Consider the following 13,966-nt stretch of genomic DNA (forward strand, 5'->3'; position numbering starts at 1 on the left):
CGAAAAGAAAGGAGTGGTTAATTGAAATTCTTCAATTCAATATTAAGTCCCAGGGCTTGTGTGTACCCTGAAGGAGGATGAGGTGCTGTTCTTCAAGTTTAAGTTGGGTGTCATTTGTTTAGTGTAGGTGACCGAAAACTAAGAGGTCAGAGTAGGAATGAGGCTGACGATTAAAGTGACAGGCAACCGGAAGTTACGGGTTGTCCCTGTGGACTGTATGGAGGTGTCCTGCAAAGCAGTCACCCAATCATGCTTTGGCTTCTCCAGTGTAGAGCACATTGTGAGCACTGAATGCAATTCACTAAATTGAAAGGAGTTCAAGTGAATTATAGCTTTACTTGGGTTGACTGTTTGGGGCCATGGGGAGGGAAAAGGCAAAAACGGCAGGTGTTGCATCTACTGCAGCAGTTATTGAAAATGGAAGAGCAAACCGGGGAGTTATGGAGGGAACAATTTCATGGGATGCTGAAAGAGGAGGAGAGGGGAAGGCATGTCTGGTGGTGGAATCCTGATAGAGGTGGTGGAAATTATGTAGAATGATCTGTTGAATGCGGGTGAAAGGTGAGGGGAACCCTATCTGTTCTGGCTATGAGCAGAGATGGTGAGAGCCAAAATGTGAGAAATAGAGGTGATGCTGTTGAGAGCCCAGTCAACATTGGTAGAGGAAAAGACACAGTTAAAGAAAAAGCAAGATATCCTAAAGGCACTGATGTGGAAAGTTTCATCATCAGAGCAGATGTGTAGGAGAAATTTGGACTCCTTGCAGGAAGCAGGGTGAGAAGAGGTGTAGTCAAAATAGCTGTGGGAATTGGCGGGCTTATAATTGATATTAATAGCTAACCATTTCCTGAGATGGGGGCAGAAATATCAAGAAAGGGAAGAGAACAGTCCAGGACGGGGTCATGTGAAAGTAAGAGCAGGTTGATGATTGGTGCCAAGGTAATGAAATGTTTGAGTTCTGTACAAGTGCATAGAAGTGCATAGTAGTTCAATGTCATGGAAAAAGAGTTGAGCAAAGGGGACTGAGTGTGACTGAACCGAACACACCATAAGACAACCATAGCTTGGACTCATTGTTATGAGCCAGGTTGCTATTTGGTGAATGTCCCTTTAAGGCACCTGGACAGTAGAGTAGTAGTGTGTGTGGTGTCATCAAGACAGCAAGATAACAACGTGCTGGCTGTTTTGCTCTGTGAGTTGAAGTGAGTCAGAGAAAGAAAGAAAGAGAGAGACAGACAGACAGACAGACAGACAGACAGACAGACAGAGAGACAGAGAGAGACAGAGAGAGTGACTGCTGGTCTCCGTATCAATGGATGAAGAACAATATCTGTGTCTGTCACTACAATCCATGTATGGATTTTTGGAGCAATCAAGTGGAGTCCACTTTGTCGTTAACCTGTAGTGGGAAACAGGTATTTCTGTGGGCGGCCACATATCGAGAGCCTTCGTGGTGGTGGATATTTCAGAACAAAGCAGTGGAGATCATCGGAGATTGAGGTGTCGTATGGGTTCCATCGTGGAACAAATGGAATTTGTTTTCTCTTTGCATTCTCTCTACATTTCTCTTCAGTCAACGGTGGTTTGCAAAAGCCTTTGCTCATATTTCACCTTATGACTTGCTGAACTGAACTTTGGGAACTATTCCTAGACTTGAGGTTTGGGAATTTGCCACACACACACTTTGAGTTTATTAGTTTTGGGGATTATGTTTGATATCTAATGTTTTTACTTTTCTTATTATCACAAGTAGTTATTAATAAAATAGTTTTTAACACTTATACATGACTCGGTGTGTTTCTATTGTTGCTGGTACGTAACAAAACTGGGGGCTCGCCCAGGATCGATCCCAAGATTGACGAGAGTGGTCCTCAAGGCTGATACAAGAGGTCTGGGTTTGAACAAATTGGGGCTTATTGGATGACTGATTGTTGGTTGGCCTGATAAATTTCTTTTTGATTGGGTTGTGTGTGTGGAAACCAGCAGCAATGGATGTTGATGCATTTCTTGAATCACCAACCCCTGAGAGATTGTCCAGGTTGAGAAAGGTAGATTTGTTGAACATTGCTACAAAGCTAAACCTTGAAACAGTAAAGCGGTCTATGAGAAAGGTAGATATTGCTGGCCATTATGTGAAGGTGAAGGTGTTTAGGGAGGAAATGTTAGAACAGTTCCCTGGGAGTGAACCAGAAATTTCTGATGCCCAGGTACAGCTGGCACAGATACAGTTGGAATAAAAGAAGTTGAAGTTTGAGGACTGGGAGAGACAGAGGCGGCATGAGTTAGCAAAGGATTGAAGGAGTTCTGTTAGGTCTAGGGCTAAAGAATTGGCCAAGGCAGATAGTTGGTGAGAAAAATTTGCCATTGAGTACTGCAATCTCCCCATTGATCTGTTCCCTCCTCCCAAGTATCTTGCATATCATCCTGTACGATTTCTAACTGTGGCCCTCTTTTTTTAAAACTCTTTGTTTTCTCTCGTTTTGCCTTCCTGAGAAAATCCTTTTTTTTACCGTTGTCATTCTCAAGACTATTTTAAGGGCTTTTTATTCTGCTCTTGGGTATCATAACACAATCTTTTATTCTGCATAAGTATTAAGGGACCTGCGGTGTAATTTTAGGATTTTCTGCTTTTTAATTTCAGATGTACGGCCTTTGCAATATTTATTTTTATTTTTGTAATGAAAGATCCAGTCTCCAAGGAGATGCAACCACAGTTTACGTACGCATTGACCACACCGCATGCCTTCCTTCCAGAGGCTTTTGACAAGAAACTACGAATTAACACGTACCCTCCTCCCCCAATCTGTGCCAGGGGTGCTTTCCCGAATTAGATTGGTTGCCGGCCGCGAATGTAGGCACTTGATTGGACAATATTTTGTTTGTGACGGGAGCTGTTGGTCTGATCATCGGAATACGATTAAAGTGTGATCTGAGCTGGAGAACGGAGAGCTTGCAGCAGCGTGACCTTAAAAGGCTTTTTTCCCCCTACACTGAATCACTGTATTTCTTGAAGAGGAGAACTATGGCTAGTTTATTGGCAAAGTCTTTGCCTGCATTGTTACAATTGAAAACGGTGAATTTTTCCGCCGCTGTGAGCTATTGCTCTAAAGCGGTCGATGTATCCTTTGATAGCGGTGTGTCTGGTGTCGAGAGAAGAGCTCAAGCACCGCAACACAGTCCCTTAGATAATCCAGCAGATTCCAGTAATAGTGGCAAACCAGTTGCAACCGCAAAGTCGGAGAACAAAATTTATCTGTGGGGTCGCTACAATGAGATGAAAAAATTAGTCCATGGTAAGTCTGGGTAAAGAACGGTGTTCTTTCTTTAGCTATAACAAGTAAGATGTACTTGTTAGCTTTCTGTATCTTTCTGAAACGTGTGCGTGGATTACATAAGATATATTCTTTTTATTATATTTTTGCGTCAGTTTTAAGGTTTTTGGTTTCACTGTTTCATTTTTGAGCCCACTATGGATTTGCATTCGTAAATTCTATTGAAATTGGGGAACAACGTGAACTATTTCATTCTGATGCGAAGAACACTGAAATGTTCATTGTAAAACCCACAGGGAAGCTGGTTATGGAAAGCAGTTCATTATTTTTTCTAATTGGGGATACGCAGACAGTTACTGGTGTAAATCAATAGTTGTTTTATTTACTATTGGAGTATATGAAACGGGTAATTCAGCATCTGCTCTGTCCCTTGATCACTTCAGCTCGCCATGACACTTCTTTTGGTTCCCCTAATGCCCAGACCTCTAACCTTTCCTCAACGGGACCCATATTTTATTTTGCAAATCGGTTTGCATACCAATAGAAATTCTTGAATAGAAGTTCTTTTTTTTACTTCTTGGTAGTTCACACTTGGATTTCTGTTTATCCACCTCCCGACGACCACCATTTTTTGTTTTGGTTGCCTTTTCTGATTTCTAAGACTCTCCTGATCCTCGGATTTTACTATTATTATTATCTTCAATAATCTGAATACTTCAACTCAGAGTATTGAATTACTCTGAAATTATTATGAATAATTTAATATTACTTTGACAAGATTAGAAACCTCTTAAAATCTAATTCCGACTCTCATATATTTAGTTAGTCATGGATCACATTTCCTGTAGCCTTTTTATTTCTCAATAGAATGCAGATTTAATGAAAATTATGAACCTATCTTTAAATATCTGCATTTTGATCATATTTTATCAAACTTCCCAATGTAGCTTGGGCAGCCTACCATCTATGATTATGTTATGACATTATTAAAAATTAAGATTCTAATTTCATGATTGAATATGCCACTGTCACTCAATATAAGATTCATTGCACTAGAACATCCCTGAGATCACCAGTTATCCACGTCCTATTATACAAAACATAATCCAAAATAGTCTATCTGTGATCTGTGTCACAATTTATTGTTCTGGGAACCTACAAACTCTTCTCCAAGTTGCTTTTGCAGCAACTCGATTTCCAGCCAGATGAGTATTAAAATTCCCCACAACTATTGCATTACATTTCTTACAGTATCCCCTAATTTCTTGAATATAACTCCGTCCATGAGGATAACCTCTTTTGGAAGGCTTCTGTCACCTACCAGTTTATTTTTGCTGTCCAATATCAATTGTACTTAAATATCTCTTTGGCTTGTGTAATCCATTATTAGCAGACCTCCCACTATGTTCATTTTCCTTTTGTCTTTCAAAATGTTGGAAACCTGGAATATTTAATTCCCAAGTAACCAAAACACTAAAATAACTTTAGATCAAATCCATTTATGACAGTAATCTTGTTGTCATGCTTTATGTATTTGATTAGACAACGTGGCATTAATTTTAAGATTTATTTTCCTTATTTGACCATATACGATGGCTTGTACATGGTGACAGCAATAGCACTAACTAATTATATTTAAAGCACCAGCTTTGCAGCAAAATGTTGCTAGGTGCACTGTAGAGGTGTTTGCATCACGATTTTGAAATCAAGCTGATGTGAGGACATCCTTCCAAAGAAGTATGTTTTAGGAAGCATTTTAAAGGAGGATAGAGAGGACAAGAGTTGAGGGGGGAGGGAATTCCAGAACTTGGGGCCTTTGCAGTTAAATGCAAGGCTGTCAGTGATAAAGGTGCTTATGAGGCTAGAATTGGAAGAGCAGAGAAATCTGATGAAGTTAAAAAAAAAACTACGGATACAGAAAATCTAAAATAATAATAGAAAATGCTGGAAACACTCAAAGTCGGGCAGTATCTATGGAAAGAGAAACAGTTTTGACTTGAAACATTAACTCCTTTTCTCTTTCCATCAATGCTCCTTGATGTGCTGAGTGTTTGCAGCATTTTTTCTTTATTTTATATCTTGTGTGGAATAGTAGATTGTGGAAGTGGTTGCAAGGATAGAGGAGCAAGACCATGGAAGGCTTGAAAACTTGGTTGAGCCAATCTAGAAGCCAATGCAGGCCAGTGAGTAAGGGCCAATAGGTGGTGGGAATTAACATGTAGGTGACAAAATTATAGGCCACCTCAACACTACACTAGATGAAATGAGGGAAGTTGGTTGGAAATATATTTTGAAGGGTTGAGACTAGATGTAACAATACCATGGCTGAGGGCTTCAGCCTAAGTGATCTGAGGCAAAGTTGAACAGTGTTATGGAGATGGACATTTAGATGGTGTTGGAGGCTAGGATACATTGATCAAAGTTGATCTCAGGTCACATTAGACACTTGGGACTTGAAGAGTCTGAGGTCGTTACCAGACAGTTGCTGGGGAGAGAGATGAAGTCAGTGAGTAAGGAATGGATTTTCTGCTGGTTGCAGTGTAATTGGAGGGAATTTCTAACCATTCAGTGCTATATGTTGGAGTAGCTGTCAAAGTTAGAAGGGACCTGAGGGGCAACTTCTTCACAGACAGTGTGGTGGGTATACGGAATGATCTGCCAGAGGAAGCTGTAGGAATGGATACAGTTATATTGATTAAGAGACATTTGGACAGGTACATGGATGGAAAAGGGATATGGGCCAAACACGGACAAATGCAACTCGCTGGGATAGACATTTTAGTCGACATGGACAAGCTGGGCCAAAGGGCCTGTTTCTGTGCCGTATGACACTCTGTGTGACGTTAGTACATGTTGGAAATGGATGCAGGGGCAACATCCCATCCACCATTGTCCCATACTGTAGATGAAGAAATGAGCAGAGGGTCAGATCATGAGGTGGGAGATGATTCACTGACCATGAATGGATAGATAACTGTTGACTTTGAGAACTGTCAAGTGGATGGAAGGGACAATTTTTTTTAAACAATTTATCAATACTGCACGGTGGCCTTGAATTTTCACTGCTTTTAACTTTACCATTGGATGAGCATGCTTTTTGTTCTTTTTCCCACCACCCCCCCACCCCCACATCCATACCTGTTTTGTTTTGCATGTTAAAGTTTTATCTACAATTCTGCTTGTTCAATTTGCCAAGACCATTGCTCCTGAAGAGCCCATTCCAACAAATAGCTCCCTCTTTCCCCAGGACTGGGGCCACTGCCTTGTAAATTGCAATCCCTAACCTTTCCATATTCATTTCTCTAATTGGTTTGATTGCATCCATTTGTGTGTTGCTTGGATAACAATCAAGGAATGCATCTATGTTAAAATCTCGTCTTGGTAAATAACTTGTACACAAGGCATAGAGTTATTAAATGGAACAGGACATTTTAAAACGTTTGAACAGTCAGTACAATATGTATCACAAAACTAGATAGATGACTTAATAGAGGTGTAGATCGAGTGGACAGTCAGACTTTTTCCTAGGGCGACAATGGCTGACACAAGGGAGCATAATTTTTAGGTGATTGGAGGAAGATGTAAGGGGGATGTCAGAGGTAAGTTGTTTTTTTTACACGGAGAATGGTGGGTGCATGGAATGCACTGCCGGCAGAGATTGTGGGGGCAGATACATTAAGGACATTTAAGAGACTCTTAGATAGATACATGAATGATAGAGAAATGGGGGGCTGTGTGGGAGGGAGGGGTTAGATAGATCTTGGAGAAGGATAAAATGTTGGCACAACATTGTGGGCCGAAGGGCCTGTACTGTTCTATGATCTAGATGTGGTGTATACTTGTAAAATAATCTGAATGATTTTAGAAAATCAGACTCAATTCAGTACATTAGTATCAAGATAATACTTTTCCAAATTACATTAATAGTGAACACTTAGTTATATAGACTTGGCTAGCTATTATGTAACAAAGATGTAATCCATCCTCAAAGTATAAGCTGTATTTTTTTTCATATAATTTTAGTGTAATGGTTTTCAAATTTCTCACGCAAGCCTACCTACAAGGATATTGACGATTTTGTAGATCCCAGCTAGACTTCTGAGATTCTGTTTTAGCTTCCCAGAGCCAAATAATGTTATGATTGTAGGAATTGTTTTTGTTTATTAGCACAGTGTAAAGTAAATATCACACAGAGTTCTGTCACCACAGATTATCCTCCTCTCTGCCCACACACTATTTCTGTGTCACTTGGAATACCAATGATCTTAAAGTTGGTCAAACATGCTTCCTCTTGTGCTTTGAGCCATCGTTACAGTACCTCTTGAACTGGCCGCCCACTTGCTATTGGAACCCAGCTAGTTAGCTGCACCACATTTTCAGTGGTACATTTGGCATTGATGAGATGGGGAAAAGTTAGAATTGGTGGTGCTGGGGTTTGAGCATCCTACAATTTGTACTGGAAGAATGTGGAAGGGAGAAGGTGTACTTTATGATCAATTATTACTTGCTTTGGGTTTCTATAAGATGTTCTCATAACATCTGTGAATGTTGTCCTTGTGTGCAGAAAAATAGCAAAAGGGGTGTGTGTAAAATCAATATGTAGGAAAGTAGTAATGTTTTTTTGGTGATTTGATCCCTTTTGGTATTTCTCATGCTGAATTATTACCTTTTTTAAAGTAACATTAATGTAATGTCTCAGTGAGAATTTTAACATTTGTAATGAAGAATGATTTGCATTTTGTTTTGTGAATAACAAGGTGTTTGAATGTCACTGGTTCACTGATTATGTCACTGGTTCAGCTTGATTGTTTATCTACCTTTTTTTTCGATCTTGTTATCTTCAGCATCCTTGCACCAAATGTGTACTGTCTCTCTGTTAATTTAATCTTTCATGGGATGTGGCCATCACTGACAGAGCCAGCAATTATTGTCCCTATCTGGTTGCTCCTGAGCAGAGCAGGCAGTTAAGAGGCAAGCTTATCGGTGGGTCTGGAGTGATGTGGGGTAGAACTGGTTAGGATGACTGATTTTCTTCTCTAAAAGTATGACCGAAACAGAAGTTTTTACAACAATCTGGTTTCATGATTACTGTTACAAAGACCTATATTTTTCTTTTAAGTTCCAGATTTATTTAAATTCACCAGCTGTTATAGTGGGATTTGAACTTGAGTCACTGGTTAAAAGGATTAGACCTCTGACTGCCACTCCAGTAACTTAACCACTACACTATAGTTCCACACAATGACAAAAATATTCCACTCCCAAATCTTGCCCTTGTTGGACTACAAAAGGGAAGGGCGCCCTTGAAAAGTCACTTTCAACAAATAACATTTGACTAGGCATTTCTAGTGTGAGGTCATGAGGTTTGATGGAACATACTGTGCCAGTCTTTTGCAAGCATTGGGAACTTTATTTAACTGATTTAATAAAACGGTTACAGGGAAAAAAAATCCCTTCATTGGAACATTTACATCTAAAAGCAAGTTTGTTTTTTGCTGTAATAAGTAATTGTATTGTTCATGTGGTCAATAAAACTTTGTGGAAAATCCCCAGGTTTGCACAAATGATGGGTGAAAATAATACCAGTGATTTATAAATATTCCATTTAATTCAAGCTAGCAAATTTCCAAAAGAATTCCTCGTAAGATAATCGGGAATCTAGACTGCTATCTTTTGAGGATTTAGTACAGCTTGCATATATAGATCATTAATAATGTAAATTTATTGGGCTGGATTGTCTGACCCAAAAATAGGGCATTTATGGGCATGGCTGCTGGCAAATAACATGTTGGATAGGAAGACTGGCATGCTAAATCACCAACCTGACAATTTTCTCCCCTGTTGCCAGTCTCTTGCTATGCCATTGAACTCTTTGGAGCTCAGAGCCTCCTAACCTTTGCATCAGGAGGTGGTCCCTGTGACCGGTGAATCGGGCACCACTGACATTTATTTCTTCCTCAACCAGTCCTTAACATTATCCTTGTAATGCTTCATTTTTGAATACAATACATTGCTGCTTCATCCACTTTGCATTGCTGCTCGTGGGATGATTTTGGTGTGATTTGCCTTTTTTTAATATCACAGGGAAAGAATCATTAATAGGTTCCAGGCACAGTAGTGAGCACCAAACTTTAACAACCTGTTTTATGAACATCCTGATTTAAGAACAGTCGGTTTTTTGTAAAACAAGGTCAGTAGATTTTCTCTAATAAACTGATTTAGTAACTAGCTTAAAGATTAATTTAAAAAAAAAACAGGCTATATTTTTGCATCACAATTGGGATTTCCAGGGCATTTTGGAATGTTTGTTGCTTTTCCCATTGGATGAGACAGTGATACTTGAAGATATTTGAGGCAAACAGGAAAAGGACACTAATTCTCAAATCCCTGTGTCTCTCCCTCTCTCTCAGCTCTCTTTAATTTAAGCCCTGAAAATTGCGTATTCAGTGTGCACGGTAGCCTGTCACTGAGTTTTCAGCATATGCTGACGATCTTTGCACCATGCAGTGTTTATCAGGCCAGTTGACTGCTGAACTCCTCAGCAAATTATTTAAATATGGTTTACAAAATAAATCTGGAATAAAATAAGTACCTCTTATGGTGACAGTGATGTTACCAGATAATGGTAAAAACCTACCTCATTCATAGATGCACATTTTTTTTAAGTTGATAAGGAAACCTTGCCACTTTACATGGCCTGGCCTGTGTGAGGCTGTAGATCCAAAGCAATGTGGTTGACTCTTAACTGCCTTCTGGTATGGCCTAGAATGCCAAAGCAAAAGGTGGTTCTAAAGAGTGCCCCACTGCTGCCTTTGGGGGTGGACAATAAATGATAGGCTTGCTAGTGATGCCCACATCCTGAGTGGAATGCAATTTAAAAAAAAATAAAAATCTTAGCTTCGTCCACTGAATTGTGTGGAAGAAAGAAAATGCTGGTCTCCAAACGGAGATGGAGAATGCTAGAAGTGTTCAGTAGGTCGATCTGTATCAATGGTGAGAGAAACAGTCAACCTTTCAAGGTAAAGACCCTTCATCAGAACTGGAAAAGTGAGAAGAGAAGTCTGATTGAATTTGCAAAGACTGGGAGATGGAGGAAACAAAGTCTAATGGGATGCAGACCAAAGTTGTCAAGTTAACAGTTACTTTATAAAGTGTCTAATCAGAAGATATAGTGCTGTGCATTGAACTTGTGTTGGGCATCATTGGAGCAATATAGGAGGCCAAAGATGGAGAGGTCAGAAGTAGTGGGATGGAGAATTAAAGTGATGGGGGACTGGGAGCTTGTGGCTATTCATTTGGCCCAAACTGAGGTGTTCTGCAAAGCAGTCACCCAGTTTGTTTGATTTCTCTGAATGCAGCACACTAAACTGGAAGTCCAAGCTCAGGAAACAGCATCCCATCTTCTGACAAGGCATCTTGCATCTCTTAGGAACTTATGTTGAGTATAATAATTTCAGATAAATCTTTCCATAGATATGGCTCTACCTTTTTATTTCAAATTTGTAAATGTTTCAATTTGTTTTATCATTTTGTTCCAACTGCCAGTTTTTAAAGTAGATGTTGCCTTGACAAATTCAGTCTGCATCCTATCACAGACATTCCCTCTGCACTTCCCATCTTGCCTTCTCCACAACTTGAAAAGCGAGAAGACACATACATTTTAAGTTCTCTTGAAGGGTTCTTAACTCAGAACATTGACTCTGTTTCTTCCCCACTGATGCTTCCTGACCCGCTGAGCACTTAGTACATTGTTTTTATTTGGATGTCCAACATCTGCATTTTACTTTTGTTGCCATGAAGAAATTACTTGTGGTTAACTGACTGGTGAACAGATTATTTTTTTTTAAACCTAGTATCTTTATATCTTTGATTGCTCTGGTTATTTTTCTTCATGTATGTTTGAAATTTGTCAATAGAATTGGAAATATTAAGGGAATGCTATTTGAGCCCATCCTTTTTTTTCAGACTGCAATATGTAACACTTTAGAAATATGACACTTTGGAGGTCACTGGAAAGTCTTTAGTAGGTTGCAAATCAATTTGTTTTTCTTTCTCCATAGAACTTATTCCCCCGGGAATCTGCAACATTCTCAATCCTGCAAATATTTATTCAAATAATGAGGTTAAGTTGGGAAACATTGAAATTTATGGATTTGATTATGATTATACTCTTGCACAGTATTCCAATTCCGTGCACACGATGATCTTTGACACTGCACGTGAAATCCTCGTTGATCAATACAAGGTATGTTATCCATCAATGGGTTCTGATGGAAGACCATCAGCCTGAAATGTTAATGGTTTTTCTCACCGTAGATGCTACCTGACCTCCGTTCTTGCATTTTTCATTTGTTGCTTTTCAAAATGATTTCAAGCTTAGAGAACTGTAAAATTACATTGGAACCCCCCAAATAAAATAGATACTTTTAGTAGATACTGGAATCTCTACATTTTCATCTTGTGCCAAAGGTTACCTTTGCTGTAGGAATGTATCATCTTCAATACAGTTCAACTTCTTTTTATTAAATAAGTGTTCCTTGGCTGTGGGGTTATTTTCAAAAGACTTATCTTAGTTGGCAATGGAATGACACTAATTTCTGCAAAACTTTGTTTAGTGAAATTAATGTCAGATAATTGGAGTGTGGATTATTTCTAATTTAATTGTAGAAAGTAATAACTCTAAGATTCTTGCAAGACATGGTGAATCTATGGAATTCTCTATCCCAGCGGTTTGTGGAAGCTAGATTATTGGAGGTATTTAAAGAGGAGGTAGAAACATATTTTGAAAGACCGGAGAATTGAGAACTACAAGGAACTGGCACAGAAGAAGAGTTTAAAATTTAGGGCAGATCAACCATGATCATATTGCATGGAGGGTCAGGCTTGAGAGCCAACTGGCCTACTCCTCCTATGTTCTTGTGAGATGTTAAACAAGCAACATAATAAACAGGAGGGGACCAGTCAATCCTCGAGCCTATTCTGCCATATATCGTGGCCTCAATATCATTTTCCCTCTCTTTCCCATGCCCCTTAAATCCATTGTAGATTAAATATCTGTCAGTCTCTGTCTTGAATAGTCATTGATTCCACCTCCACAGGTCTCTTGGGTAGAGGATACTAAAGGCCCACTACTTTCCTGAGAGAGGGAATGGACGAGTTCTTAAACTGAAACTATGTTGCCTGGTTCTAGACTTCCCCACTAGGGGAAACATCCTCTCAGCAGCCGTGCTGCAAGTTCCTCTCTGAATCTTGTGTTCCAGTAAGATTGCCTCTTGTTCTTCTAAACTTAATGCAGTGTCGGTCTATGCAATTCGACCTTTCTTCGGGGATCATCCCCTTCATTCCATGCACTGCCTCTAATGCAAAATATGTCCTTCCGTAACTATGGAGACCAAAACTCTGTGCACTATTCCCAGTGCAGCCTTGATGAGTATGCCACCACCATCACAGAGTTTATCAGCAGTGGAGGACTGTGTACCAAAGAGGACAATACAGGTGTTCCCAAACAGGAAGCCATGGATGAACCGGGAGATCCACTCCCTACTGAAGGAGAGGACCGCTGCACACAAATCTGGTAATCCTGATCTGTACAAGAAAGCGAGGTATGACCTTCGTAAAGCTTTAAGGGATGCCAAGAGGCAATACCAACTCAAAATAGAGTCCCTGACCAGCCGCCAGTTATGGCAGGGCTTACATGCCATAACAGGCTACAAGACGAAGTCAGGCTGCATAGCTAACAACAGCGCATCCCTTCCTGATGAACTTAACGCATTCTATGCATGTTTTGAACAAAAAGGAAGTGGATTGTCACCATCCACCCTGACAGCCACCAACGCAGCTGAACCTGTGATCACAGTGAAGGACGTAAGATCAGTCTTCCGAAGAGTGAACACGAGGAAGGCACCTGACCCATATGGTGTCCCAGGCCGCGTGCTCAGATCTTGTGCTGATCAGCTGGCAGAACATATTCAACCTCTCTCTGCTTCAATCTCAGGTTCCCTCCTGTGCTGAGAAGACCACTATCATCCCGGTACCAAAGAAAAGCAAGGTAACATGCCTCAATGACTACCGACCAGTGGCTCTGAAATCCACCATCATGAAGTGCTTTGAGTGGCTGGTCATGGCACACATCAACTCCAGCCTACCAGACAACCTGGACCCATTGCAATTCGCCTATCGCCGAAATAGGTCTACAGTGGATGCCATCTCCCTGGCCCTTCACTCAGCTCTGGAGCATCTGGACAGTAAGGACACTTACGTTAGACTATCGTTTATTGAACACAGCTCTGCCTTCAATACAATAATACCAAGCAAGCTTGTCACCAAACTCCGAGACCTAGGATTCAACACCTCCCTCTGTAAATGGATCCTTGACTTGCTAACAAACAGACCGCAATCAGTGAGGATAGGCAACAATTCCTCCGGCACGATTATTCTCAACACTGCTGCACCTCAAGGCTGCGTCCTCAGCCCTCTACTCTACTCCCTACACACTCATGACTGTGTGGCCAGATTCTGCTCTAACTCCATCTACAAGTTTGCAGGTGATACCACCGTTGTAGGCCGTATCTCAAACAGTGATAAATCGGAGTACAGGAAGGAGATAGAGAGCTTAGTAGAATGGTGTCATGACAACAACCTTTCCCTCAATGTCAACAAAACTAAAGAGCTGGTCATTGACTTCAGGAAAGGGG

General features: G+C 40.3%; 1 protein-coding gene across 1 annotated transcript in view; it reads left to right on the top strand.

Annotated features, from left to right (window-relative positions):
* Positions 1 to 2,955: 2,955 nt before the first annotated feature.
* The window catches only part of LOC127571482 (5'-nucleotidase domain-containing protein 2-like), a 53,533-nt gene continuing 42,522 nt past the window's right edge, over positions 2,956 to 13,966 (top strand). The window contains exons 1-2 of the mRNA XM_052017886.1: positions 2,956 to 3,293; positions 11,333 to 11,517. Of these exons, the coding sequence (XP_051873846.1) occupies positions 3,023 to 3,293; positions 11,333 to 11,517 (456 nt within the window). The 5' untranslated portion in view covers positions 2,956 to 3,022. The remainder of the gene's footprint in view (positions 3,294 to 11,332; positions 11,518 to 13,966) is intronic.

The sequence above is a fragment of the Pristis pectinata genome, chromosome 6 (genome assembly GCF_009764475.1).
Source record: "Pristis pectinata isolate sPriPec2 chromosome 6, sPriPec2.1.pri, whole genome shotgun sequence".
NCBI classification, from domain to species: Eukaryota; Metazoa; Chordata; class Chondrichthyes; order Rhinopristiformes; family Pristidae; genus Pristis; species Pristis pectinata.